Below are 26,921 nucleotides of genomic sequence, written 5' to 3' on the forward strand. Positions count from 1 at the left end.
AATGCATTATAACATGATATGAATGCATTTGTAGTTAACTACATGCAAAATATAGCGAAAAAAAAACCTAAAAAACTAAAAAATAATGTATATATTATACTGTGAATGAGGACTGGAAGTGTGGAACTACTCAGAAATCCTTGGTGTTATAAAGTATAATACAGCAAAATATATTTTGCTGACCAAATGGTAATTATTTTGACTTAATTATTCTTTCAGTGTCACACATAAATGCATCCCTCTGATGTGTCATACTTGCTTTGATCAGGGAAGTTTTATTTGGTATGTGTGTCACTTTGATTGTGTTTGTTTTTGTGAATTGTCAAGACTAAAATGTAAAAAAATATAATAAATAAATAAATAAATAAATAAAATAAGACAGTCTTCTCAGGACCAGGAAGATAGTCCTGACAACATAATGTGCAGGAGTAGAAAATTCTTACTAAATATAGATATAGATAGAAACATAGTGTATATATACTGGGATCCAAAAGCCTGAGACCACACTGAAAATCTGGATTTTTTTTTTTTTTTTGGATTTTTCATTCAAAATCAGGTTTTAGAATTATTAAATATTTAAAACAAAGAACATTCAGTATGTTGAATATTTAATATTCAAGATTCTGCACTATTTCTAGGTCCCTATTCATATGTAAGCAAATTTGTGATATTGCCCATGTTAATTGCTTTGTACAAAAGGTCAGATTTTCCTCATGCCTAATCTCTTCTATTGAAGCGTGTTCAGACGACACTCTGATGCATTTGATCTAAAATGTATCAAAAGGTTTTGCACAAACTTGTGGAGTCCATGCCAGCTTGAGTGCACACTGTCCTGAACAGTCACAAAAGTGTGTGTGTCTGTGTATGTGTGTGTGTGTGTTTGTGTGTGTGTGTGTGTGGAATTACACTACTGCTACTACTGCATAAAAACTTGTTCCCTCTCTGAATGGAATCCCCAACATTGATGTGGTGGGAGAGAGTGAAAGAGTGAAAACAGGGGATTTGCATTGATGTAGGAATGAAATCAGTGTAACAAACAACAAACCAATGTTCTGGCAGCCATCAGATGACTTAAACAGTGACAAAACACATTACAGTCCTTATCGAGGACCAATGCCAGCCACAATGATTTCCACAATCACAATATTCCACACCTGTATGATTACTTATAATGAAAGAAGACAGATAATCCTTTATACACAATGTTACATTATTACTGGAAAAGCATGCTAAAGTTGTGGTATGACAGAGAAACTTCTGCTGTGGGAGACACTCTGACACTCCTAGTTTGGCAAGAGAGAACATTACAAATGGGATAGGGAGAGCTTGTTTTACCCTGGCCTTGTTTACTTGACCAAACAAATGCTTGTGTTAGTTATAAACACAGTAATCTGGTGCGATGTCGGTCATGTTGGGAGAGAGCCAGGGAGAGTTTGTACACTCATCTGTTCAGTATGAAGCTCCAATTCATTCACAGATTTAAAGCTGCAGTAAGCATGTGCATGCCCATTATCATTTAAATAACACCAAGCATTTTTGGTGTAATTTAATATACACAGGTATACCAGATTTTATTAGTGACAAAAAAAGACAGGTCCTTGTCAGCCTGTTGAATTGGCTTTTTATGGTATCCTTTTTTGACAAATAAATTTGGAGCTAAAAGAATTTTGTGACCCAGCTGAGGCTGATCAGACCATAGCTTGTATCCAGATGGCAGGCTGGCTACTTTGCCCCCATGGTTCTCCTCTTTTTATCCATAGCCATCTAGAGGCTCACTCTGCCACATCGGTGGTGTGGCTGATGGCTCTCCTGTTCCTCTGGCCTTCAATGTCAATGCGCTGAACGATCTGGGCAGAGATCATGCTGAGGTGGGACTGCTTGCTCCGCTCAATTCCTACACTGATGGTTTTCATGACGACCTTTAGGACTTAGTTGTGCCACCAGCAGTATGTCCCCTGCCGTAGTAGCTTTGGAGCAGCAACTCAGGATGCGCACAAGGGTTTCACATCTGTAGTATAGCGGGAATACTGATCTGCTCTGCCCCATGTATGGAGGTTTGCCGGGTTTGGTAGTGTATTATACACTGCCTGGACAAGGAACTGGATCTGGTGGGTTTTAGCTTTCCACAGCTCAGCCCAGGGCACCTTTCTCTCCAGTGCATTGTTCCATCTCATCCAGGCACCTTGCTGATTCATAGCCACCACCCACAGGGCCTCTTCTCCTCCAGGTTTGCCCCAACCTCCCTCTGAACCAGGCAATGACTCTCTATCCCTTTGATAGTGTCGAAATGGGAAGCAGGAAAAAAGAACCCAGCACCACTCTGCCTCGCACCACCACTCCCACCAGCTTGCTCAGGCACAGCCTTGACTCTGGCTGCAGAAGTGCATCCACTTCCTACCAGTCCTCACTTTGATTCTTGCTCTAGCCTTCTCTGGGTCATTAGAATCCCCGCACTGCAACACTTCCCTTGCTCTTGTTACCTTAAACTCCTCTTCCAAGGATCTGAGAGGCAGTTGCAGCTTGTTGTTGTGCTCATATCGTGCAATACTACCCAGGCTCCTAGGCAGACCCAGCCATCTTCTGATGAGAGAACTGACTTTCCTCTCCAAGGCTTCTACAATTGAAACTGGCACTTCATACACCAGGAGTGGCCACAGGATTCTAGGCAGAATGCCATGCTTGTAAAGCCAGACTTTAAATTTTCCTGGCAATCCTGACTGGTCCACTGCTCTTCACCAGTCCTCCAGGTCCACGCAGGTGGAATGGATGGATGCTGTATTCCTCAGGGTGCTGTCAAACACCTTGCTGAGGCTCTTGAGCAACTTCTCTGTGATGGTAGGGATGGCCGCGACTGCAATGCTGAAGCAGAACGAGTCGACCGACTTTCGCCTCTTCAGCACCAGTGATCTGGATTTGGCTGGTTTGAACCTCATACAAGCCCACTTCATCAACCTCTTGAGCCCCTGCAGAATCCACCTACAGTGTATGCTAGCTGCACATGTAGGAAATTTTAAAATGCACACATAAAAAAAAAAATTTCAATAATTCAACGATTCAGTCATTTTGAATTTTAAATTTTAGTTTCACAGTTACTCTAGCTTCATCTCACTGACACACTATACACGGGCTAACTTTACCTTAGAGAATCGACCTTGATAGTTTAGAGAACTACATGGGTCTCTAAATAACAGAACATTCTAGCTAGACAGATCCACCTGGAAGTATGTACATGAGCTCATAGGAAACTACAAAGAATATGTTATATCTGATTGTTGATAAGACATGTACAGTCCCCTCCAAAAGTATTGGAATGGCAAGGCCATTGACAGGTGTTTCTTGATATATTGTTAGAAACAGACCTTTAAAACAATTTGATATTCATGTAAGTTCAAATATGTTCAACGTTTCGTTCCAAAGTGTATGTGTGTGTATGTGTGTGTGTCTGTGTGTGCACGAGCACCAGAACAGGTAGGGTTTCTCAGAAGCCTCTAAAGCACTTGAGTAAGTGTGAATGTCAAAACCTCATAGCATCTCAGCGCATCTAAAAATATGAGACAATAAATTAGCAAGTGTGTGATATAGCGATTTAGAGGGATGGCAGTGGGAAAATCCTTTCTCCTCCATGCTCTCTCCCCCATGATCCATGCTGGTATTTTTAGGGTGTTTTATTGTTGATGACCTTCAGCTGAGTTTAGCAATAATGCACATGGATGTATACTGACTAATGTGATCAAATCACTCATGCATGTGTTTATTCTGCCTAACCTCCTACGTCTTTATATAATCTCACCTTATTGATGCTATTCCCTGTCTAAAGCAACAGTCCATTAGAGTACCCACTCCAATTTTCTTTACCCACAACTCCCTGCTTTTTAATCATCACATGTCAGCCTCTTGCAGAGACTCTCCAAAAAACTAAAAAAATCAAATGTACAGTAAATGTGATGTAATTTATTTCCACTGGCCTGTAGTGAAACTTTTTTATCCTGATGAGAGTGGTCTCTTCCAGCCCCCATCCACAGGTCATGAGGACTCACTGAATGGTTTGAGGATGAAAATGATCATCATGCTATGATTACATCATATGCTATGGCCTTCACAGTGACCAGATTTCAACCCAACTGAACATGTTTGAGAGATTTTCGACTGACGTTTTATACAGTGCACTCCACCACCATCAACAAAACAGTAAATCAGGGAAATCTCTCCAGTATAGTTGCACAAACGTGTAGAATTGACACCAAATTGATATAGACATGTTTTTATTTACTTTCCAATGTTTCTAGGCTTTCTCCAAAGGTTTCACATGCATAGGTGTGTAAAAATGGTCAGTCTGCCTAACTGCTAGCTTGCTACCTAAGTGTGCTTTCTTCACACCATGAATGTTGTGCTTTGATCAAGGTTTTTACAGCAAAGCAGACATATGACTAATAGATTCAGTTTGTAAATGGTTTACATACCAGCTGTCAAGTTATCTGTGAAGCACACACACTGTCGCTGACACCGTAGAGATGACAGCGAACAAAGTTGTAATGTTTGGACTCTAAACATAAACGGAATACTTGGCCAAGAAAACTGAATTAATCAGGAGATGTCAGAAATGCTGATGTAAATGATGATCATGCTCAAGGCGATTAGCCTCCATTTTCCATTTTAAACTTATAAACTTTCATAAAAGTGCCACAAAAATGTTGATTTTCCATAAATTGATTAAGTTACAATGTAGAGGCAGGTGGGGTTTTGTTTCTGATAGCCTGTTTTCTCAGGATAATATTAAACCAGGTTACGATCATTCCAACTGACATAATGTAAAGATTATTAACTGAAGACTTCAAATATTGTTATTAATGTAAATACTGTATAATGAATTCTAATAGTGTATAAAGTTTATTTGGATTTTTTTAAAATAAAATAAAAGATAGAAGGATTGATTGCTAGATGGGCAACATATGAGTAAAGAAATATATTGTTTTCATATTCAGATTTATAATTTGTATATCTTATTTATAGTATTACCACATTTATTTAATGTTAAGTTAATACATAGTAAGTGTTTTTAGATAATCAATGCTTCTTTTAAGTGGAATTGGAATGAAATGATTCTGGGGATAAACATAAAAATTCTGGGATAAAAAATACATTTAAATGCTAGAACTTTGCTTGTGATTGAGATATGTGCAAACAGTAAACATATTTCAGTTCAGGAAAACCTTTGTGGTGGACCATATGGCAGTTTCCTTCTGGAACTAGTAAATGCCACTACTTCCAAAACATAAGGAATTAGATAAATAAATTGGATAAAGTAAAAAATAAAATTCCATATGTTAATTCTTGCTAATTGTCATGAAGGGTGGCAAAAACACTAGAGCTGAAACAATTAGCATTTTCTTGAGGAATGCAGGTGGCATAGACTTGGCATAGAAAGTTTTTTTCACTTGCTGTATCTGTCTATCAGCACTGTGTGTGTGTGTTTTTTTTTTTTTTAACTTTGCTAAGTCAGTGATAATCCTGATGAAGAGTGCTGAACAAGAAGACTACTGTATGCCACAGTATTGAAATTCTAACACATGACAGCTGGATTTAATGCCTCGTCAGTGTTACTTTTGAACCAATTATTTACAGTGACACAGCTCCTCATCATTTTCCAAGATAACAAATATGAACATCAGGAGTAATAATGATGTTCAACCCACAGTGATGATTTCATAAGTGGATATTTCAAAGAACTAAATATCAGAGTGATTTTTTTTCCTGGCGGAGCAGGAGTGAGGACACCCATTCCAGTAGCGCCCCCATTCCTGAATCGAAGCCAAACCTGATGACACTGAACAGTTAAGGCTTTACTCTTTCTACATACAGGAATAGACCATGAGCTCACAGAAGCCTGTTCCACTGCCCCAGGTGCTTCAGTCCATAATGGTCACCTTGAGTTGTTAATCAGTCTTAAAAAAACTGCTGACAGTCCACAGGACATGACAATGATATCATGAAGAGAATTAAGCAGTCTGACATGACAAATGTTTTGGTTATAGAGTCACCGTCTTCGGATTTTGCTTTCAGCTTTGCCGTCACTTTTATTAGTCTTCAGGACACCTTGGCTCTTATTTTAGTAGATCACTTAATACTGTATAATCGCGTAGGCCCTTTCACTGGCATACCACAACAATTAAGCCATAATATTCTAAAGCAGCCGTCTCTGATGTTCTAGCTCACATGTACAAGGTGTCAAGTTTATTCCAATTCAGTAGACAGCCTACTACTCAGAGGCGTTGCGTTGTAATTCACTGTTACATCTGAACAGTGTTAATAGCAACAGGCTAAATGTAGTTTGGCAACATGATGTCAGCTTGACCTTATGATTTACACAGATACATGTCACAGGAGTTCAAATCTGACTGACAACGGACAACCATCCTCAGAGTGACTTCTCTCTTTTTAGTCTCAGTTCCTCTCAAGGTTTCTTTCTTGCACTATGAATATTGCGTCCATGTGCTGAGGTTTATATTCTAATCCGAAATGGCTGAGAGCACAACGTAAGAGCTGGTGCCAAATTAGCTTGCATGGCATCTTTATTCAGCATGTGGCTTTGCTTTGACATCTATCACCAAGTCTGTATAAAGTTTATAAGACTGTGTCACACCCTTTGTGAATTTGCAAAGTCACTGGATGATCGGAGGTCTTTTTCTCAGGCAATTGCTTATATTCAGGGCAGCAGTATAATAAAATAAAGCAATAAAATTAAACACTAACAAGAAAATTATAAGACTCGGTGTATAAAAACGTAAAAAAAAAATTAAACACACATTATTTAATTCCAACAGAGGTTTGGACCATTCCATAAGTCTTCACATAACTTGAAAGCTTTCTTTATTTGGGAATGGAACATCACTGGGGAGCATTTTTGACAATTGGGGTTGCATCCCAAATAGCTACACCCTACAAAGTGAACATGTCTAATTGGGAATATTTTGGAATTGGAGTCCCTGCATGCCATATTATGGCTTATACCCCAGCACTGGTGAATTCTTGAATCTGATTGGTCAGAAGACATTGATTAGTTTTGTATAACAGCATCTCTGACAGTAGCGCCAGCTATAATTCAAATGATAAGTTCATATTAATGCACTCAGTCTAATAAGTTATTGTTTCTATAGTAACACCTCATTCACAGGAACATGTATAGTTGTTGCTCCAAATAATTTAGAGATAATCATAAAGCAATTTTAAAAATATGTTGCTATTTAACATAGAAAACTTATCTTTGATATGGTGAAGTTTTCTGTATGTTTATTTGACATGTATGGAATGAGTCTCCAGTGTCAGCACTTTGTAACAGTCAGTAAGTTTTCCGTCCTGAGAGAGTCTTCAGGACAGAGGAGTCTGTGCTTTCTGGTTTCGCAGTAACGTGACAAAATACGCTTTGTCATAGACAGACATCATTCAATGAAATTAGAGGTTAAAAAGCATAATGTGTCATTCAATAATAAATAAAAATAATTAATTGTTGACAAATAAAACTTGTGTGTTCACAGTAACTCCAAAACACCACTGTCCAGTGTTAAATCCACATGATTAATATCCAACTATTGAAACATTATATCCATAAGGTACAGCCATATTTATTTGCTGCTATTAGAGCTTTTTTTTCCTGAACTTTCCACTCGCAGAACTCAAACCAGTTACACTATGCTAAAATGTAGATTTGAAACATTTTGTATAATATTAACATCATTTTCCTATTATTATTATTATTATTATTATTATTATTACTGCAGTTAGATTCAAGTTGACATTCTTAGTACTTGTTTGTATGTGCTTTGGATTAAACTCATGTTTAAGTGAGCGTATAACTATAATGAATTATACCACAGTGTGTATAATGAATGCTCGAATCTGATTGGTCTGAAGGTGTGCATTATTTTCCTATAACAGCACGGGTAGTTCCGGCTGTAACATGAATGATAAGTTAATATTAATGTGTTATTCATTCATTTAAGTGCACAAGGTTCCACTTAAAAACCTCTCAGACAGGGAATCAATCTGTTGTAGGGTTCTCTGTACAACTTTTAAGGGTTTCTACAGAGGAACAAACCAAAAATTTGCTGGCATTCAGTGAAAAACATTAAAAGTCATCCAGCTGATGTTTCTGTTGCAGAAAACAATCAGTTGGAAAGCATTTGACACTTTAGTCTGTTTAGGCATGATGTCACTTGTGCAAACTCCACTTCTCTATCTGTACAACAAACTCTTTATTGGAGCACACGCGGTTTCTCACGAACCTTATTATTTAATAATATTTGTTTTCTGTTTTAGTCAAGTTAAGAGAAGTCTTTAGCGGACAGATTTCCAACCCTGGTCCTTGAGACCCCGCTGTCCTGAATATTTTAGTGTTTTCCTGCTCTAACACACCCACTTCAACTCGGTAAGGGCTGTTCATTAGCTCATTGGTTAAAGTGGGTGTGTTAGAGCAGGGAAAACACTAACATGTACAAGACAGGGGGTTTACTCCAGGACAAGGGCTCGGAACATTGCTTTGGGTTAACAATATAACATGTTTGTGAATAACTGTATTTGTTTTGTTGTTTATGATGATGATGATAATGACTATGATGATGATGATGATGATGACTATGATGATGATACAATGATGATGATGATGATGATGATGATGACTATGATGATGATACAATGACGATGATGATGATGATGATGATATGATCATGATGATCATGATGATGATGATGACTATGATGATGATGATGATGATGATATGATGACGATGATGATGATGGTGTGGCTTTTCATTGCTTCAGAATTTTACTTTCATTTTATCTTGTAACGTTCTTATAGATTCTGGTCAGAAGGTGAACTTCAGATTCAGTACTTCAGGACTTTTCATCTTTCTGAAAGTGAGCAGTGCATCCCGAGAGAGCCGGAGCATCCCGAGCGCGAGCTCTACCCAATGACAGAGAGAGTGCGGTCTGTCAGCATTCCTAAACACAACCCACCCCACACACACACACACACACCCACACCTCCCACCCGTACAGCTCAGTGCTCCAGTATCATAGAGAGAGAGAGAGAGAGAGAGAGAGAGAGAGAGCAGGGGATAAGAGATACAGTACTGATGGCAGAGAGGAAGGTTCTCGCCAGCTGTTATTTGTTTCACGGCTGCAGGAAGGCCATCACACCTCGCAGGAACGGACACACACTTGGCCGGAGGACGGGAAGAGCGCGCGCGCTGCTGCCTGCACACGCGTCCTGCGCTCCACTGAGACCTTTATAACGATTTCAAAAAAAGGAGGTGGGAGAAGAAAAAAAAGAAAGTGCGAGAGACAGAGAGAGAGAGAGAGAGGGAAACGCTTCCTCCAGCGCTCTGGCTCGGATTATCTCTGGTGCATGTGCCAGCTGCTGGGGAATACTTTTAAATGGCGCGCGGCAAGAACCGATCAGAGAGTCAGCAGCCGAGCGCGTGGAGCGAGCAGCCGTGATTAACATTCCCACACGTCCTCACAGCGCAGGAAGCTCTCCCGCGGACGCTTTATTTGTGCCGAAGTGTTGCGCCCTGGAGGACAGACTGAGCGATGTTTGCTTTTAGTAAGGGTCACGGCTCGCTCAGGATCCTCGGGGACTCCACCGCGCGCGCCACCGGCGCTTCCTCGCGCCTCTACTGCGCATTTATCCTCCTCATCCTCATCCTCACACCCCGCGTGGACTCATCCTGGTGGTAAGTAGCCCCTCTCTCTCTCTCTCTCTCTCTCTCTCTCTCTCTCTCTCTCTCTCTCTGTCCCTAAACCCTCCTCATCGCATAAGCAGTGCATTTGCTGGAGTTCTGGAGAGCGCATGAGTATTCTCCACTAGCAGAAGTCCCAGAAGAGTGCACTAGTGAACATGGTGCATGTTTGGACATACAGACATCTCTCTCTCTCTCTCTCTCTCTCTCTCTCTCTCTGAGCTTTAGTAACCACTAAACCAGTGAACCACTAAACTTTAGTTCTGTTTATTTTGATTTTCTGATTTTGATTTATTTTGATTTTGAAATGATTTTCAGCTTTAGAATTGATAAAACTGGCTGTATCACTTGGTCTTTTTATAATCTTACTGATATATAATCACCAACTTATGAAAAATCACCTAACACATCCACCTAATGGAGGAAATGAAATGAAATATAATAATGATAAATACATGCACCTATTATACTATATGATATTACAACTCTGTTCGTGTTTAAAGACAAGTACATATTTATTTTAATTATTTATTGATTCTGCTAATTGCTGGAATTATTTCTCGTGCTTAATGTTAATTCAAATGAAGGTCACCACCAACTCAATATCAATCAGCTTTGGTGCAGTGTTGTATCAGAATTATGGTAAAAAAAATTCTGTGACATTGCTGTGGTGCTTTGCCAGCTAACTCAGCAACAGACTAATAGAGATAAGTGAATAGAAATAAATGAAGCCTAATAAATGTAATCTGTATCAGCCCTGCTTGGCTAGACGCATACTCTCAGCTCAGCTGGAGACTCCGTCACAATGAGGCACAACCGTAGATAAAAGTTAAAAAACCCCAGACACACACACATTGTATATATATATATATATATATATATATATATATATATATATATATATATATATATATATATATATATATATATATATATGTACACAAACACACAATGCACACACACTTTCCCTTTCTCTTTTTCTTTCTTGCTCCCTCTTTCACCCATTCATGCCAACCCACAGACACTGAAAGTGGAAAATGTGAATGTACAGCACATTTCCATATTTCTGTGAAGATGCGTGCATGAACACAATAATAAATTTGCCTTAGAGAAAATTCAATCCACATGTACAGTATCATGATGTGAAATATGACAATAAATATATTAGCCTGTATCTAGTGACTTCAATAAAAATCACTATGGGCATTCTCGAAAAGAAAACTTATGTCACTATCATTATCAACTTGTAATAAGTCAGGTGACCTCACCAATGAGAGACACTGACTAAAGATATAGAGAAGGTGATTCTCTCTCTCTCTCTCTCTCTCTCTCTCGCTTGCTCTCCCTCTCTCTCTCTCTCTCTCTCTCTCTCTCTCCCCCTAATCCCCTCATCCATCACTCTAAGCAGACAGAGGACTCCTCTTAAGCTGCCTGTCTTATATTAATGAACTTTTCTCTCATTCTCTCTCATTATCTCTCTCTCTCTCTCTCTCTCTCTCTCTCTCTCTCTGGCTCTCTGTCTTGCCCACTTTCACACACACAAGTACATAAACATATGCACACACACACACCCACCCACACACACACACACGATTCAAAAATCAAAGTGTTTTTTGATTGTTTGCGGTTTGTGTTGCGTGTGCGTATGTGTGCACTCACTTTCATCAGGGTTACAGTCGCTCTGCCTGTAAGATCAAGGGACTCTGAGGTCAGACCACTGACTTAAGTCTTTGTCTTACATTCCTTTCTTTCACACACACACACACACACACACACACACTTAGTATGAGAGGAGAGGAGAAATGCAGAGCCCTTGGTTTAAAAGTAATAGTAAAATATAGACACATATACAGATACAGGCACATACGCAGAGTAACTGTCAAAGTCAATTTGCACTTGAAATTTTCATTTCATGAATGAACAGTGGATCAGGTTTACAAGACTTTCGATTACATAACCCCAACATACCTGAAATGCTTGAGTTCTATACTTTTGTTCAGGATTGTTCTAGGATTTACAGACCTGAACTTCATTCAAGTCAGTGAGCAATCTCATATCAATGTACACAAACAGTTAAAATATTTGTGTTCAGCTTTTCTGATGACATCATTCACGTGGAATTTGGAGATCTTTACAACAAATTGTTTAGAAAACTATGGCAAGAAGGAATCTAACATTTGTATGACTTACTTGGAGAACTGTAATAAATGTTTTCATAATTTCATAATTTTATCACTAAATTCTTTTACCATTTGTTCACTACACTTCAAGGGCCAATTAGCCATCACTTCAGCTATCAGGCATTTTTTTTTCTTTTCAGCAGCAGGGACTAACTGAATGAAAAGCATGGCACTTTAACATGTACTTTGACAATAAAATCACCACTAAAATTCATGTATAACTTTATAAGCCATTTATCTTATAGAAATATTTATTAAAACCAAAGATTAGGACTAGACTTGTGTTTTTACTGATATGTGGCTTTTCTATTGACTTTAAGCAACATCACTCTTGCTCGTAAATTAATAAAATGTCTGAGATTGAGATGTACAGAGGACTAAAAAATAAAAGAAACTAGCCTTTTCTAACTTATGCAGCTTAGACAACATAGACCATTGGTTCTCAAAATGAAGTCCAGGAAGCATAACCACGGGGTCTGTGATTTTTTGTTTCACAACCCATTATTATTAAAGTTATTATATTTATTATTGAGTTAGTATAATTATTAGCCTGTTTGACTGGTCACTTGAATTGATCGTGTTTATTCCAAACCTTAGTAACCCAAAAACAAGTAGCCCTGTAAACTATGTGAGGTTGGACTTCATGTGTTCTGCTGGCAGAAATTACAAGAATAAAAAGGTTTATGGCTGCAATAACTAGCCAAAATATTACTGTACACGTTTATATACCGAGTCTAATATTTGAATAGTTGGATTATGGGGCTCCGTGAAATCTATTTTACAGTTAAAGGGGTCCCTGTCTGCAAAAAGTTTGAGAACCCCTGACTTAGACAACAAAGATGGAAAGAAAGACAAGGGCATGTTTTTCTGGCTCAAATGGAGAATCCAAAGTATTATTGAATGTAACTGCAGACCTCTTGATGTACCCTAGAGGTTAATTTTACAGTTAACTGTAACCACAGGGAACATTTATTATAACGATACTCTTCTAGTTACATCAAATTTGGCCTTCCTCAATGTAATGGTTTAAAGTCATAGATGCTAAAGGACCTGTCTTAGAAATGAAATGAAAAAGCCTCAATGTTTGGAGCACAGAGAGTCAGAATTTTGGTGCATAATAACAAGCATATTACATTTGTGAATGTTTAACACATAGAAAGGCTGCAAGTTCTGGGGTTTATGTCCTTTCTTGCCTCCATTAACTTGCTGTTTGGGCAAATTAGGTTTGTTCTGTATACTAATGCTGACATATTGTTGTAAGCAAGCAGTTTAATTTTCTCAGTGGCCTCCTGAGAGAGAGAGAGAGAGCGAGCAGTTCTGCTTTATTGGCTCTTTAGCCACCCTAACGAGGGGCAAATCACCACAGTCATGCATTCTTTACCCAGTCAAGCCTAACCATATCTGATCCCTCGCTCTCTCACGCACACACACATGCGATAGGGGTTCCAGAGTGTGTTTTTACGGTGTGTTGTTACAGTCCTGTGGATAATGATTTACCGCAGCAGTAAAAGCCCCTCTCCATCCCACCATCATGTGTGAAACCTCCGTGGGATGTGTGTGTGTGTGTGTGTTTGTGTGTGTGTTCGTGTGTGTGGGCTTCGTACGAGGTACCACCCTCTCTGTATTACCCAGTCAGCCATATGAGCAGCGCAGGACCAGACATAACTGAACAGGTTCCACTTGGAAAGGGCTTCAGTGGAGTGATGCAGACCAGGTGTCAGCTGAGGCTCAGCCTCCATACGCTAATCCACAATGAAGTTTATATGAACTGTATGAGAAACACCTGGGGAACTAAGCACATTTCACTCTGAATTTAGCAGTGGCAGTCTAGCTGTGCCACTGAACATATCTGAACATTTAAATGACAGCATTTGTTTAATCCTTGTGGTCGGCCTCAGTTAAAAAGGCCAGTTTTAATATTTACAGAAAGTGGAATTGTATTAAAAGTTTAAAGTTGAACAGCTCAGCTGACAAATCATTTGGAATACATCTTCTTCTGGCAGTCAAATTATGGTTGAATTTGGACGATGTCTTTTTTTCATGACATCAACATGATATCCTCATGACAGTTATTTAGCTAGGTAATTTCATGTTGTTTAAAACCTCATGTGTATTTGTGTGATCTTTAGGTAAATGTGTAGGCAGAAAATCATTACAGTGTTGTTTTTTTTCCATATTATAAGTGTACCTTATGTTTAATCCTCCAGAAGCACCAAAATGCACCAGATGTAACAAGTTCATCTCTGATAAGCAATGAAGAAAGGTCACCTGTGTCTACATTAATATCTCTTAAACACACGTTTGGCCAGTTGTCTCAACTTTCCATTAAAAGAAGCAATGATTCATTATATAGGTCATAGGGAAAGCAGATTTGCTGATCCTGATCATCAATACATTAATTCGATGTATACGAAATTCTGCACACCTACCAGGGATTTAGTTGCACATACAGTATTTTAAAGATGTTTTAAATATAGACAATAAACACAAATGTCTAAAAATTCATTTACAACAATGTCGCAATGGAGTTCCAAAGTTTAGCCAGATTTACCTATTTAATGCCAAATACAAAACACAGCCAATACTGTACAAAAAACAAACAAACAAATAAATAAATAAATTTGACCATCATATCTATGTCATAATCTCAACTAAAATTTAAAGCTGTTTTATTGTTGAAACATGATAGTGTTTAAATCATTTGATGCCACGACCAAAATCTAACAAGAAAAAGACTAGAAACTGGTATAGGCTTGGCTATATATATCTTTTCCAATAAACATAATCATTCGTAAACTATATTTAATAATATATTTCAAAAGTATATATGCAAATGGGAGATCTATACTTATTTCAGAAACTATCTCTGTCATGCTGGAGAATGCACTGTGATTGGCCCATGGCTGCAATCTACATACAGTGTGACTTTCTAAATAGTACTCTACTATATCTGCACACACAAACATATGCCATGAGGCAACATATCACACTTGAAAATTCATAACAATTTTTGTGTAGGATTTGTAGGAAAAGTTACTCAGGTTAGAGTTATGGGTGGGGTTATTGTTTATACACAGATTAATCTTTTATTTAATTAATTAATATTAATTGACTTAATTAATATACAGATTAATCAGATTGCCAAACAAAAATGACTGAATAACAATTAAATAAGGAAACCTAAATCTTTGTGGAACTTGGTGGTATTAAATGGTCGATCTCAGTTCTTTATTAAATACAGGCATATGGGTGGGGGGGGTGGGGGGGGGGGGGGGGGGTGGGGGTAAAGTCATTCAGCCTACAGACAAAATGCTCATAGACAGCATAGTATTAACTGTAAAATATAAATATGAGACATGATATAATTGCATAATTAACATGATATAGATTTTGGACTATTCCGATTATAGATTTCTAGATTATAACATTTCTCAATTCAGTAAACATTTACTAATATAGGGTGTTCAAAAAAAATTTGCCTCACACTGTATAGTATAGTATACATACACACACACACACACACATATATATATGTGTGTGTGTGTGTGTGTGTGTATGTTTGTATATATATATATATATATATATATATATATATTTTTTTTTTTTTTTTTTTTTTTTAACTGACCCAGGTTCCTGTTTCTGTGAATATTTCTTTCTTATATTGGAATTGAAATGAAATATAAAATTTAAAGTAAAATAATATTAAAATTGTATAACTATAATATCCAAATAATCACTGCTACATAGTGAACAGAGCAGGAGGGTTAATCTGTACCATCTGCATGTGTGTGTGTGTTCCACAATGACGTATGAGGACAGACATTACCCTGCTGTACCTCCAGCAGCAGCCAAGACACAGGAGCTGTTAATAGGAATGTTAAAGGTAAAAACATAAAAACAACAGGAAAGTCAGAGACAAGCTGTGTGTGTGTATGTCTGTCTGTCTGTCTCTGTGTGTACTGCGTATAGTTTGTGCCAGTCTTGGTTAAGGCGTATTAGGGAAACGGGTAAACAAACGGTGGGCTGTGATGGAATGGGAACATCCATAACAGGAGTGGAAACTGGAGCGAGCGGGAGCAATGGGTCCTGCTATCTTTCAAGCTTTAGCTAAATTGCGAGAGATGGTGGCAGAGTTAAATAAGTTCCTGATTAGCAAAGAACAATATCAGTACTGCATTTTGACACCATCCAGTATTTCTCAATGTTTTTGTATGAAATAATTGCACACATCCATCTTGGACACTATTGGGGATCCTACAGTCATGCCATATTGATCAGTACAGGGGTTCTCAGTGTGAAAAACAACACCAGCAGCAACAACAACAAATACCCCATACACACAGTTGCATTTTATGTGTATAATCAACTATTTATTTACTGACACCATTAGAGTGTTTATTCCTGAATGTTCCACCCACAGCACTTGACACAACTTCACTTTGTTATTAACCCATTATAGCTGCTGGATGTAAGATTCTGGAATTTCACCCTCTCTTGTAGAAAAATGTTATTGCAAGCTATTTGTGGATGAACATTTTATAACATGGGTTCTGCCATGCCCTTGTCCACTTCATGGAATAGTTTCACGGCAACGAGTGCCAAGTCTTTCACTTTCAGCTTTAGTCACGCTTTAGTATGCCTAAATAGTACCATCAATGAAGTACTAACAAACTATGTAATATTGTAATAAGCAGTTTAAGATGCAGTCAAAGTATTTAGAACTATTAGGATAGAATTATTTGCTGAATTTCTTTTCTATTACAGAATATTATGAAGTGTTTTTGCGCACATCAGTGTGACTGAGTACCAGGTGAAAGAGCAAATCCTCTCGGCTGCTCTGCAAAATTTCACAGTGCCGCAAATTAGTCCACTAACTCTGGCTATCTAAAAGACAGAGTAGAAATCTATCATCTCTCTTTGCTGCTGATGTATTTATATGACCAAATCTGTGTATTTTATCTAATTTTGTTCTCCAATCTGTCAAGAATGACTCACTTTCACCTGATATACACTCACCGTCCACCTTAACAGGAACATCTGTAAACCTGCTCATTTATGCAGTTATTCAATCAGCCAATCATGTGGCAGCAGCACAATGCAGAAAATTATGCAGATATGCATGAAAAGCTTCAGTTGGGTCATCAGAATGAGGAAAAAATGTGATCTCTGTGACTTTAACCATGGCATGGTTGTTGGTGCTAGATGGGCTGGTCTGAGTATTTCAGAAACTGCTGATCTCCTGGGATTTTCACACACACCAGTCTCTAGAGTTTACACAGAATGGTTCAAAAAAACAAAAAACATTGTGTGAGCAACAGTTCTGTGGGTGGAAACTCCTTGTTGATAAGAGAGGTCAGAGGAAAATGGTCAGATTGGTTTGAGTCTGTGCCCATGATAGCCTCTGATTCTTGTTCTTGGCTGACAAGAGTGGAACCTGATGTGGTCTTCTGCTGTTGTGGCTCATCCACCTCAAGGTTTGATATCTTGTGCGTTCTGAGATTCTGAGATTGCACTCCATAGTTGTAAAGAGTTCTTATTTGAGTTACTATAGACTTCCTGTCAGCTCAGACCAGTCTGGTCATTCTCCTCTGATTTCTTTCATCAACAAGGTGTTTCAGCCTGCAGACCCTCTGCTCACAGGAGGTTTTTTGATTTTATCATTCTGTTTAAACTCTAGAGACTGCTCTGTGTGAAAATCTCAGGAGATCAGCAGTTTCTGGAATACTCAGCCCATCTGGAACCAACAACCATGCCACGGTTAAAGTTACAGATGTGAACATAAACTGAAGCTATTGATGTGTATTTGCATGATTTTATGCATTGTGCTGCTGCCACATGATTGGCTGATGGGATAACTGCATAAATGAACAGATGTACAGGTGTTCCTATTAAAGTGACTGGTGAGTGGATATTCAAATTTGAAATACCAAAACACCTCCCATTAGTCATTAGTTCTCTATCTCAACAACCTCACAACAAATTCCACAACAAGTTGACTATTATTCACTAGCGTCCCACCTAATTAGAGAACGAATAAATGTCTTATTTTTTCTCCTCTTATAGTGACTCCTCTTTGGTTTATACTCTCTCTTTTTCTTCTAATTGGTTGCTGATTCTGCCTGTCACCATGTAGTAGGGCTTCTTTCGTGCCTGAAGTTGCACCAAGGTGATGTTTGGCATATCTGAGCTGGTGTATGACACATACGTAAATTTCCCACCAATTTTGATCCAACACTAATGATACAGCAATAAATATGAATTACAATTAATTCATTCACTACAGGATTGTCGGGGCGACTCACATCAGCTCAGGAACATCAGGTTTCATTTTTAAAAAGAAATCCTAAGTAGTGTATCTTTACAGCATATTAGATGTAGTTAATTCAACATAAAGCATATTATTTACTTTACTATATTTACTTATACTATAAAATTAGCAACTACAATGGAATGAATAGGAGAGATGTGCAGTTATGAAAGTGATTGAGGTTAAGGGTTTAACATATTTGAAACATTTACATTATAAACAGCACTTTGTCTAGTTTCATTAAATTTACAGTTTGATTCAAGCAGACATTATTTATGCTTGGCTGCAAGTCAGATAACTCATAAGTATACCAAGTCTAACTGTTGTTCCTGTAATAGAACTATAAGAATAACAGTTAATTTTAGTTGAAATTCATTTCCACTGTCATCACAATATTAAAAAGTATTAATAAAATTACAAACCTCCTGACTATACTGTATATCACATATACCATTTGAGAATGATGATATTAAGGACAGTTTGTTCAGCATGTAGCAGTTCTTCAGCAACACTTGTTGGTTTTTCATTGCCACCCTGAACCTGCTGTGCACTTCTAATAAATCATACAATAACACTGTAACACAACCTTGGAGAGCAGGCAGGAGCCTCTTTCTGTCTTTTCACATATATGCAGCTTCAGCTTACTATCATCTACTACACTGTATAGAAATAAAGCCATGCATTTAGTCACATGATGTGAACAAAAAATGACGTTACATTTATATTGCTAAACATAACGATATGTCTTTTAATATATTAAACTCTTAGATTGGCTAGAACAAGGGCCGGTGTGGCTGCAAGCTTTCATTCCAACCAAGCAGGAGCCACGACTGATTCCATTTGTTTAATCAGTTCATCTTGGTCTCCAATCAACTGTCAGTTGTGCCCCCTATTTGGCTGGAATGAAAGTGTACAGCTACACTGGCCCTTTGCGGATAAGGTTAAAGACTCCTGGGCTAGAATATATACAGAGCACTAAAAAATATATGGTGTGGATGTCAGAATTAAAAAGCCTAGTATTGCCATAATGAGTATTAAGAAATATGAGTATTAATGACTCTTAAATTGTTAGGAATACAAATATATATGTCTGTGTGTGATTTAGGTACATTGGCGCTCTGGGCGCGCGGGTAATATGTGATAACGTGCCAGGTCTGGTGAATAAGCAGAGACAGTTGTGTCAGAAGTATCCAGACGTAATGCAGTCGATCAGCGAGGGAGGAAAGGAGTGGATCCGTGAGTGTCAGCACCAGTTCAGACACCATCGCTGGAACTGCAGCACAATCGAGCGCGACCACACTGTCTTCGGCAGGGTCATGCAACGCAGTGAGTATCTCTGTTTGTGGGAATATCTGTCTAGAAACAGTGATTGAGGTAGCACTAGTGCTGATAGCTGAATGTGATATAGGGACCTGGAGATCTGCACCACCAAACTTGAATTTACCACAAAATGGAGTGGTTTGGAAATGTGAGACAGTTGCTTTCTTCCAGCCAGTAAAATCCTTAAAACCTTTAAAGTTTTTTTTTCTGTTGTTTCTTCAGCTGCCATTCAGCCTTCACTCCATTCAGTCTTCACTTAATATATCCAGTCCCTGCTTATCTCAGCCAATCACATGTATCTGGTTCTCTTTTTGGGGTGATTTGTTTGCGATTTTAGAAAATCCAGGACTGTATTTATGAAGTATCTCAGTGCAAGTGTTCCACCTTCAGATGAGCTGCCTGCTCACTAAAGTACTCGGTATGATATGTAATGTAAAAACTGAACCTCAGATCAACAGTTTTACTCAGAGGCCTGATTAAGAGACTAAATTATGTGTGCAGTTTGGCAAATTACACGTTGCATGTGATTTATAAATAATAATTGGATAATTTACTTTCTGTGCAACACAAGGGGAGGAAACATTTAAGTTTGCATGTGCTAAATTTTCTTGATAGCCATGGAGAGTTTGGATCACATAAAAGTGAAACTTGCCATGTGCATAATTGTGTGAAATATAATGCAGATTATAGGTGGTTAGATGCGTCGGAAAACAAAAAGCACACTATGTATGCAAAATAAAATAGCATAAGTATGAGTGTGCTGTTCATAGGGTATATGGATGGCCAGATCTACCATAAAGGCAATCTGGACATTTGCCCAAGGACCTTTAGGTATGCAAGAAAAAAAAGACCAAATAATAGAACTAGTGCATCATTCATGGTAAATACTTATGACAACTCACTATACCCCTTGCATTCTTCCCCTACGTGACCTTCATGATTATTAAAACTATACACTCATATACATAAAAAAAAAAACAAAAAAAAACATTTTGGCAGTCAAAAGTAAAGAAACATATAGTGGGGTCCAAAAGTCTGAGACCACTAGTGGAAATGCTTTCGTTTGTCATTATTTTTACATTTAACGCAAAGGTTTTCATTACAAATGATATTATCAGCATCAACATGTGAAAAGTAGAATCTTAGAAATATTTACATGAATTTCAGAATTTCTTAGTATTTAGTATGTCCCCTTTTTGCTTTAATGGCAGTGTGCACTCGAGCTGACACAGAGTCCACAAGTTTGTCTAAAACCTGATGATCCGTGTTAAATCAAATCCATCGGCTTGTCATCTGAGCACATGCTTCAATGGAAGGAATTGGTTCCAATTAACATTCCAATTAACAAAGGAGTTAACATGGTTAATATCACAAATTTGCTTACATTTAAATAGGGACCCAGAAATTGAGCAACATGCTGAATATTGAATAGTCAAAATGTTGCACATTTCCTTTTTTTTATGTTTTAGAATTTTCCAAAATTCTAAAACTTTCTGTTTATTTCCAGTTTTAAAAAAAAATCCCAGATTTTAAATATGGTCTCAGACTTTTGGACCCTGCTGTATATTACAAGTTAGCTTTTTATACTATACAACAACTACTACTACTACTAATAATAATAATAATAATACTTTATAACAAACAAACACATAAATGGATATTGGGCAAATATAAATATAGCAATGACCAACCTTGCTAGTAGTGTGTGAAGAGTTAATGCAAAAATGCAACTCAGTACAGAGGAAATCTGATGGGGAATGTGTTCTAGCTGTTACTGAATTTAATGGCCATGAGTCTGAACTGATCAGGAAGATCTAAAAACCCAGACTGCAAAGGGAGGAAAGTGAAACCAGGAAAGAAAGCTTAAGGATAAACCATTTTACCATATGCTTTGACCAACATCTATATGATAATTAAAATGATAATTTCTTCGGGAGTTTAATATGGGTAGGTCTAATGCCATTAACAGTTTTTTTTTACTGTAACAGACTTGCCATAGGAAGATGATAAATGTTATCTCATAGGTTTATAGCACATCCAGTCATCACTTACCACAGATTATTTTTTGCATTGGGTACATGTAAAGAAAACCTTTTTTACATTCTCCTTTTAAGTTCTCTTTGTTTGCTAATGGCATCATTGTGAAAATGTGGCAAATATATAATATGAAATAGTGATTTGCAAAGCCCCTGTGTCATAGCCTTTATAGAGCTCTAAGAATATGTTCTGATATGTTAAATCCACTGCAATTTCTTTAGTTTTATATAATCGCCCTTGCTGTCTCACTTCCACTGTCCTCCCACAGCACTGTAGAAAAATGAATGGTTTATATTTTCTTATTTTCAGTTTAGCCAGATTAATCAGTGTGAGTGACTGGAAGCCAAACAAAAGGGCTGTTCTCACTGGGAATAGGGGGTTGTTGTGAAAGGCAGCCTACCTCAGTTGACTTCTTTGGAACAGCAGTGAGTGGGGTATCACAATGCCCGGCTTTAAACAGTTTATCTGAGTGGAGAGGAACCCATCCCGGAGAGATTACTCCTGCACTAATATTTAAAAGTAACACTTACACTATGTGCTGATGCATCCTTTCAGCCCTGTCAGGAGCAAATGAATGAGTTACGCGGGTGTGTGTGATATTGTTTGGGATTGCAAGGCTCTTTCTTAAACAAGATGGAGTGTGTGATTATATGTTTGAGTGAGTGAGGGAGTGAGCCATTGTGTATGTGTGTGTGTTCTTCATCCTTTTCTCTAACAGCATCTATTTGTGCAGGCAGTCGGGAGGCCGCCTTTGTGTACGCAATCTCCTCGGCGGGTGTTGTGTACGCTATTACCCGTGCTTGCAGCCAGGGGGAGTTAAGGACGTGCAACTGCGACCCGCACAAGCGTGGCAAAGCAAGAGACGAACGAGGCGAGTTCGATTGGGGCGGCTGCAGCGACAATATTAACTACGGGATAAAGTTTGCTAAAGCCTTCGTAGACGCCAAAGAGCGGACAGTGAAGGATGCACGAGCACTTGTGAACCTTCATAACAATCGCTGTGGAAGAATGGTGAGCAAAGTGCAATCAGTATGATTTCTGATTTTTGAAGTACTTTTGCCCTTGTTCTACATGATCTCATGAGAAATTCATCCATTATATTCCATTATAACCAACCTTGTGTTGGTTGGTAGCCATTTTGAAAACAGTCAACACCATAATGACCAGTGCTATTGATGCCTCTAATTAATGCTACTTTGGATGCACTTTTCTGCCACAAAACGGTTCTAAATTGCTTTAGATTAACTAGAGAAGCAAGTACATTTGTGGCCATTAATAGCATTGTTCATTACAGTATTTACTATTTTTAAAATGGCTGCCAACAAACACAACCAGGTGGATTATAATGGAATATTCATCCGCTAGCCCCCTGGACAAGTGAAAGCTCTAGTGGTTTGGGTGCCCAGAAACCTTCTGACTAAGCTTAAAAATGGTAGCTAACATAATGTAATAAATGTAATATTTAGCTAGTTAAATGCATTAATATAAACACAAATGAGTGTATTAAATTTTCTACATGTAGGACAACTCAGCCATAATCATTTTGCTTATTTAAAAAAAAGTGTCTAAAGTTGCACACATTGTTTGCACCCTGCCAAAATGTCATGGAGTTCTTGGCCAAGGTTTGGCTATGAGCTGGGGTTTTCTTTTTCCCATGGCACCTGAAAATGTTGTATATCATCTGAACAAGGTATGTAATCTAGCTAGAAAAAGACAATGTGTGTAGTGCAGCTGGCAGTTGGGTTACAGTCTTGCATTGCACCATCATGAAGTGCATTTTGTTAAAATATACATACCAAATAAATGTTTTGTTTTCCAAGTCAGTAATAAGTAGTGTCTCTGGTTGTTGAACGATCAAAGAAAAACTCTGGTAACCACTAGCCTTTTGAGCCTACTTGTCCACTGGGTGACTTGGAATAAAAAAAATGAATAGCCTATTATACAATCTGATTTCATCAGAAATTCAGATATAATTTAAAGAATGAGGACAACGTGGTTTGATTCCATGCGAATAGAGTTATAGAAAAGATGCGAAAGCTAATCCTTACCCTTAATCTGTGTATATTGTTGCATATTTGCAAATGTAATACCATTTAGGATTATGATATTCAAATTATTGTAGACATTGAATGTTTAATCAAATGGAAAACCATTTAAAAAGTTAGTGATCTTGCAAAGACATGTTTCTTCACTAGACTTCACATATAAACTTCCAGTCCACATGTTCCTGTCTGTTTGTACCAGTCAGTGAAACGCTTTATGAAGCTAGAGTGTAAGTGTCATGGCGTCAGCGGCTCCTGCACCTTAAGGACTTGCTGGTTGGCGATGTCCGACTTCAGGAAGACCGGAGATTACCTCCGCAAAAAATACAATGGTGCCATTGAAGTCACCGTGAACCAAGATGGAGCGGGATTCACCGTGGCTCACAAGGACTTCCGGAACGCCACCAAAAATGATCTGGTGTACTTCGAGAACTCACCTGACTACTGCTTAATGGACAAAGCTGCAGGTATGACACATTGACTGATGATGACTGAATGTACTAAGGCTGTTAATGGCATAGCCAAAACTCATAGTTACTGGATCAGGCCTGTGTTTTGGCAGCATTGGTTTTAGTCACCGAAGATGCCTAAAGCTGGGTTGATTTAGGGAATGTATGCATGAGAGAGTGCGAGGCAGGTAGGATTTGCTGCCGACAGTAAGCTGATTCTCACACCTGCCCCAGCCCAGGCCTCTGCCACACATGCCCTGGGGCAACGAGGGAGTGAGAGGCTTTAAAAGGGTCATGAGAGGTGGAGCGTGATGTTTCTGCCCCGTTAATCCTTGACACTCTTGCACAGTGACCCTGCTGCCCGCAGGGAGTGCAGATATACACACATCTATAGCACACACTCACCTCTACGCTTATAAGCACACTACTTAAGAGTTGTGGTAGCTTAGTAGATAAGGTTTTGCGCTAATGTCTGAAGGGTTTGCTGATCGACTCCCAGACATGCTACAGAAGGCCTCAGTCTTATAATAACCCAATGATTAATATTCCTGATACAAGCAATTAAGTGAAGGACAGCAATGTCTGTGTACACGGGAAATTTCTCCCAATAATAATAAATATTACATATCTTTGTTGTACTAATGGTAAACCATTGATTTGTAATGTATTGATTGCTGCTAGAGAGAGATTAATAGAAATTGCTGCTTTGATGTTACAATGTACAATTCAAATTAAATATTTATATTTTAATATTTTTCATAGACTTTTTATGTTTCTAACTATTACACTAACTAGCAAAACCTCAGCAAAAGTAAATACTGTGGTTCATAACATATTTCATGAAAATGTCTTCACAAATATCTCAAAACCATATTTTTCCATATCTTCTACACCTATTTACAGTAGTCACTGCATATATAAGGCTGAAGCAGGTTCATTTCAGCTATCAGGTTCTTTAGCTCCACAGCATAGACAACCCTGCCTTTAGCGGCTGTGACAATGTTTTCAGCAATTGCTGAGTCATATAAATGCAACACTTGCATCAGGCAGGTGTGGAAGACATGGCATGAGTGGCAGTGTTGCACTGAACAGGGTTGCATTACTGTCATAGCTAATGGCCACTGGGGCAGTGGAGCATGACTCATGTTGGTGTGTGTGTTTCGTCTAGGCTGTGTTTGGTTTGGGTTTGCGTCTGACTCAGACAGACAACTTACCAGCTCAGTTATTTCAGTGGCTTGGTAACCCCCCGCTCCATTCACCCCCCACCCTCCTGGTGGTATTTGGACGCCCAAGGATACAACAGGCTCGTTTTTCAAAAGCCATTCCTTCTTCCTGCCAACACGTCTCTCGAGCTGATGGGAGCATGGCCGCAGGGAACAGGGAGACTCCAGTGACACTGATTCTTTTACCGCAGGAGCCTCACTGTCCAGCGCCTGTTTAACCCTAAAACACAATGAACGCATGAGGCACAGCCTTCTACCTGAGAGTCAGTGTAGAGGAAGAATTTATTAATTTCAAACAACTGCACAACACTTAAATGTCTTGAGAGCTTGATCATGTTGAGATGTATATGCATTACATAAAACTGTATCTTACAATGAATGACTTTATACTCTTACTGCATTTATAAGTTAAACATTTTAACTTAAATTGATTAACATGCCGTCTTGTTGTTAAGGTTCTTTAGGCACAGCTGGTCGCATCTGCAACAAATCATCTCGAGGAACAGATGGCTGTGAGGTGATGTGCTGTGGGCGAGGCTACGATACAACACGTGTGAAGCGCATCACCAAGTGCGAATGTAAGTTTAAATGGTGCTGCGCTGTTGAGTGTAAAGACTGCGAAGAGGCTGTGGATATACACACCTGCAAAGCACCGAAACGAGCCGAGTGGCTGGACCAGACCTGAGACCTGGCCAAGTTCTGTCTTCCTTCGTCCTCCTCAAGATCTCCTGTGAACGATGGTATTCTGGGATATGATGTCCATCCTTCATGGCTCCTCTCCCTGATCCTTATTCCTTGTTGCATGGCTTTATTATAACTCTCTGTGAAAGCACTACAACTAAAAAAAACTGCATTTCCCATGAGCGCCTTGCACACTATGTCCAACCCGGCACATTACTCTGCCTCTCTCTTGCTCTTTATTTTATGGTATTGAATTGGGCAGAGGACACTAAGAGTGTAAGAATGAGCTGCGTTGCAACTGTGAACTTTTTTGTTGGTGGTTTTTATGTATTGTTTTCTGTGAATTTCCAAAGATATGTTGTTCCTCAAGTAGTGTTTTGTGCTGCATTTAAAATGCTTTAAGGACTTTATAAAAGAACTCTAGGCCTCACTATAATACCACTTACTTGTTATTGAGAACACAACTATGTGCTTTGTACCAGTCATACCCCTATAACATTGTCTCGCTTTGACTGATAACGAATGTGAAAGGAGGCAGCAGCATAAAGAGAAGAAATGGCCTAGAGCTTTGCACACTTTCCAGATATGGCCAGATTTTGGACAGAAGACCTCAAAGGATTTTACAGAACTTTTTCTGAAAGATGAAGAGACAGAGAGAGTGGGAGTTTAAAAAAAAAGGTCTAAATATAAAGATGAGCCTGCACTAAGAACACTATCTAACCAAAAATGTAAATATTAATGCATAAATTGCAATAAAAGGAAATGCATAATTATGAGCATTAACACGAAATATGTGGTCCAAAACATCCGTTCAGACTGAAAGTACTGGTTTGATTTATAGTGGAATTATGGTGTCACATAAATGCTGATGTTTTGGCTCTTCTGTATAACTTCTGTATACTGCATTGATATTTAAACAAAAGTTCACATAAAAAATATGAAGTATTAA

General features: G+C 38.4%; 1 protein-coding gene and 1 pseudogene across 1 annotated transcript; one reads left to right on the forward strand and one right to left on the reverse strand.

The window, feature by feature from the left end:
• Positions 1 to 1,772: 1,772 nt before the first annotated feature.
• On the reverse strand, positions 1,773 to 9,498 carry LOC113526977 (uncharacterized; annotated as a pseudogene).
• wnt2bb (wingless-type MMTV integration site family, member 2Bb) lies at positions 9,052 to 26,921 on the forward strand. Its single transcript, XM_026919256.3, has 5 exons — positions 9,052 to 9,727; positions 19,326 to 19,546; positions 22,311 to 22,588; positions 23,822 to 24,086; positions 25,747 to 26,921. The coding sequence occupies exons 1-5, from the start codon at positions 9,585 to 9,587 to the stop codon at positions 25,974 to 25,976; spliced, it is 1,137 nt and encodes a 378-aa protein (XP_026775057.1). The 5' UTR covers positions 9,052 to 9,584; the 3' UTR covers positions 25,977 to 26,921.

The sequence above is a fragment of the Pangasianodon hypophthalmus genome, chromosome 8 (assembly GCF_027358585.1).
Source record: "Pangasianodon hypophthalmus isolate fPanHyp1 chromosome 8, fPanHyp1.pri, whole genome shotgun sequence".
Taxonomy (NCBI): domain Eukaryota; kingdom Metazoa; phylum Chordata; class Actinopteri; order Siluriformes; family Pangasiidae; genus Pangasianodon; species Pangasianodon hypophthalmus.